The following is a 3,993-nucleotide window of genomic DNA, read 5'->3' on the forward strand; positions in this document are numbered from 1 at the left end:
CTTTGGAATATGCCCCATTAGATGAATTCTTCTACATCTAACTAAGGCTTAGCATCTAAAAGTATTTAAGAGTTTACCTGTTAGTCACTTGAAGAAATGGCAAGAGACAAGAGAGGAGCAAAAAGTTACCAAATAACTATACCACAGATAATATATAATGAAAATCAGACGTTTTGGTTTCAATCTCACTAAAACCATTTTTCACAAGCTTCTGTTGGTATTGTTGAGCATACTGAAGCACCTAACTCTGCTTTGTAAGCTATAATTACCTAATTAATTTTGTTCAATAGTTTGTCACAACTAAGTTACTTATTCCTAAAATTAAAAATAGAAATATTTAAATTGCCAGCCAACCATTCTTTGTCTTGAATATGTATTCTGTTAGTGTTCTAAATGCCGGTAGAGTTTTCATATGTAAGAAATTCCCAGATTAGCAAAGAGAGAATGAAATGATTACAAAAGGAGTTACTAAAATGGGTTATCTAGAAATCTAATCTTAGTCATTTCTAAAGTACAGAGACTGCTAATTGGGAAGTTCTTGTTAGCATATTCAAATAATTGGTTTGAATTCTATTCATGACACATCACATCTGCAACTCCTGTACCTTTGAAAGCTGCATTTAATGAGTTTTGGAATATCATCATAGCTCTGCTTTCCTGGAATAATGATAAGCATGACAAACTATTATTGCCATTAAATTTTTTGCATAGATTGTTCTTACTCCAACTACACAAAATACCAGAGGTGGTAGTTTAAGCATCCAGTCACATTCCATTCTAAGATTAAATATAAAATTAGACTGTTCAGATTTGAGGAGATAACTGCCAGTCACAAGAAATTAAGTTAAAATAATTTTTTTCTTGGAACAATGTCTTTTTTTTTTCCTCCAAACCAACAGTCTGAAAAATAAGTGTGCTTTATTCAAAATGAGCATCATTACATTAAGCCTAGCAGCAGTCTGCATGTGGGACTTTCAAATGGGACTTTCAGGAGCAGGAGTTTTTTACTGAAATAAACATAAGCCATGGAAACTTTGCCTGAATGATACAGAGCTAATAGAAACATTCAGTACCAACACGTCAAAGGGGGAGTTATTTGGGTTTTATTGGGGTAATTGTAATGGCATTGCAGTTTTAAAGTCAACTGTTGTTAAGAGGGAAAAATTGATGCGATTATGTTTTGTTTCAATATTTTGAAATTAAAACTATTTCCTTTGTACAATTTCCGTAGTTGTGCCCTGCTCCCTTACACACAGTCAGTCATAGCTGGGGCACAGATGGTTAGAAAAAGGCAGATTCTGACTCTGCAGAACTGATGGCCTTTTGCAGCAGTCATCCTGTGGGCTGTCAGCCCAAGCACCTTCAGTTCCCCCTATATAAAAGTTTATTGCCATTTTTCCAATTCCAAGAAACTCAATGAAAAGCTGACAAGGAATGAACGATAATAAATTTAGTAATCTCATACTTCTTCCCATTTATCTACCTCAGAGCCTTCAATCTGCAGCCCTTGGCTGGGGTGGAAGTACAAGTCACTGTCTGAATACTGTTGGAGTTGCCATCCTTATGTCCCCTGATTTGATTCAAGCCTCTCCTTCACTTGCAGGGATTTTTTATTTTTATATATATATATATACACACACATATATATATTAAAAATATATTTTCATACACATATATATACACACAGACAGAGAGAGAGAACAAGTAGGGGCAGTTTTAACCAGGGAAGGGGTTACAGCTACATGTTTCCAAGTAGCAATTGCCCTCCACCTTCCCCACAGAGGCAGGCACTTCTTTCACATGCAGAGCTCCTGTAGTGCCAAGGTTGCTGCTGAGGAGCCCAGGGCAGCCCCCCAGCCCCAGCAGTATGTGTGAGTGCTGCTCTGCTGCAGTGGAGAGCACATTTGCTAGATTCAGCTTCCCAGAGCTTAAAGGCAGAGCCATGGTTTTAGGCCCTGATCTTGGGTGTCAAGGGGCTAGCACACCTACAGACTTCCCTCTAGAAGTCCTCTGTTGTGGTGACTCAACTATAAAATAATGCTAAAAAAAAAAAAATTCTAAAAAAAATACTAGAAATCCATGTTCAAAGCAACTGGTTGAGGAGCCATCAGGCTTGCCTTGAGTCCCCAGTCTTTAAGTGTCTGATGAGTTACCTTTCTGATCAAGTTTTATTTATTTACTACAGTACTTATCCCTGAAGTCCACCAGGCAAAATAAACCCTTTTTCCCTATATTTGAAAGAAAAGGGTTAGTTACTAGTTAATGTTTAAACCAGCTCCTTTACTTCAGCAGAGATGCAAAGAACTCTTACTTCTTTTTAAAATGCATCATTTGTCCTATTTAAGGTTTCAGGCTCTGTATAACTATACTCCTAGGAACGAAGATGAATTGGAGCTCAGAGAGGGAGATGTCATTGATGTGATGGAAAAATGTGATGATGGATGGTTTGTGGGTATGTTTTAATTTGGTTGCTCTTCCCTCCCCGCCCCGACCTTTGCTGCCCTGTTTGCTTGGTGTCTTTTAAACAAATTAATTTTTCTTATTCAGTGTGATAAACCTGAACCTGGCTTTATCAGGAGAAATCCCAGCCAAAACTGACTGAAATTGGTGGGCAATTTTTCACTTGTGTCTTTTGGAATTGATGGACACAAATTGACGTGTGCCTCCAGTGTGTTATACAGCACTGTTCTCATTCTTACGTGACACGAAATGGGCTATGTGTTGCTGCTCTCTTCAAAGAGCAGGCAACATAAAACTCACTCACATGAATACATCTACAGAATTGACTACTTGTGGGAACCAAGTATTACTGAACAAACAGAGATTTCATAACTCAGCCTAGATATAAGGTGGCTTAATCATTCCATAAACCATGCACACAGTGGCTAACTTATTCATCTAACTAGTCCTCAGCATTTCAAAAATTCAGATTCTTCAAGTAGACTTGACATTGTTGAAATTAAATTATTTCTGTCTACCAAGTCAAAATTTTAGCACAGATTTTAATCAGGCCTAGCAATTTAATCAAATATGCCTCTAGTTGCTTTTTTACTTCCTATTGTTACAATTAGTTAAATTTTACAAGTCTCAAATTAAATTCAAATAACTTTTTGAAGCTGTATTATAAAGAACCATAGATATTTCTGTTTGTGCAGTATTAAATACAAAAATTTAAAGGCCATGCTTACATAGTGATTTTCTGTTGTTATTCCCATCTTTCATCTATTGCTTCTAATTTCAGGAACCTCAAGAAGAACCAAATTCTTTGGTACTTTCCCTGGAAACTATGTCAAGAGGCTGTGAATTTTTTTTCCTACTTATTTATGCTGCATCTCTGCAACACATCTGCATAAAGCTGCTAGAAAACATGCTGCGCTGGCCTGCTGTTCTCTTGCTTGCAGTCTCAGTTAGAGGCCATCTAGTTCATCCTCATCCCATCCCACCCGCCAAACCGCTCCAGCAGTATTACAGCAACGACCACCACGTGAATAACTGAGCTTTTCTGAAGCAAGAGGAATCGTTTCAACATTTAAGTACTCCTTGCTTTAAAGTCTTTTCATTTGAAGCAGTAGGAAAAGCCTAACAACAGGTACACAGATGCAGTGCCATGGGGGGGTGGGGAGGGGGAGCAGCTGTGTGTGGTTTGGACATTTGTGGTACTATCATGAAGCCCAATGGGATTTTATCAGCATGCATGTAATACAGGGGGAAGTTGCTGTTTACTTTTTTTTTTTAATTGTTTTGAGTTTCCACATTCTTATTAGCTTGGCAGCATTTGTTGCTTTCACTTCGCTGTATCACAGGTTTGCCTATTGTGCTGGTTTACAATGTATGACAAATTATAATAGAGATTTTTTGCCTGCACTTGTATGTTGTAACATATGCACAGTGATCGTAAAATCTCAAGCAAGCGTAGTGAAAAATGGAAGAACTGCAAGTGTTTGGAATGGGTGCAATGGTATTGGCTAAACCTTTTTTCTTCCCCCCCCCCCC

At 37.8% G+C, this 3,993-nt stretch overlaps 1 protein-coding gene across 2 annotated transcripts in view; it reads left to right on the forward strand.

The window, feature by feature from the left end:
• The window catches only part of SORBS2 (sorbin and SH3 domain containing 2), an 81,188-nt gene extending 77,566 nt beyond the window's left edge, over nucleotides 1-3,622 (forward strand). For both annotated transcript variants that reach the window (XM_010293813.1, XM_010293814.1), the window contains 2 exons: nucleotides 2,346-2,452; nucleotides 3,242-3,622. In XM_010293813.1, the coding sequence (XP_010292115.1) occupies nucleotides 2,346-2,452; nucleotides 3,242-3,303 (169 nt within the window). In that variant the 3' untranslated portion in view covers nucleotides 3,304-3,622. The remainder of the gene's footprint in view (nucleotides 1-2,345; nucleotides 2,453-3,241) is intronic.
• Nucleotides 3,623-3,993: the final 371 nt, after the last annotated feature.

This window comes from Phaethon lepturus, unplaced genomic scaffold (assembly GCF_000687285.1).
Source record: "Phaethon lepturus isolate BGI_N335 unplaced genomic scaffold, ASM68728v1 scaffold399, whole genome shotgun sequence".
NCBI classification, from domain to species: domain Eukaryota; kingdom Metazoa; phylum Chordata; class Aves; order Phaethontiformes; family Phaethontidae; genus Phaethon; species Phaethon lepturus.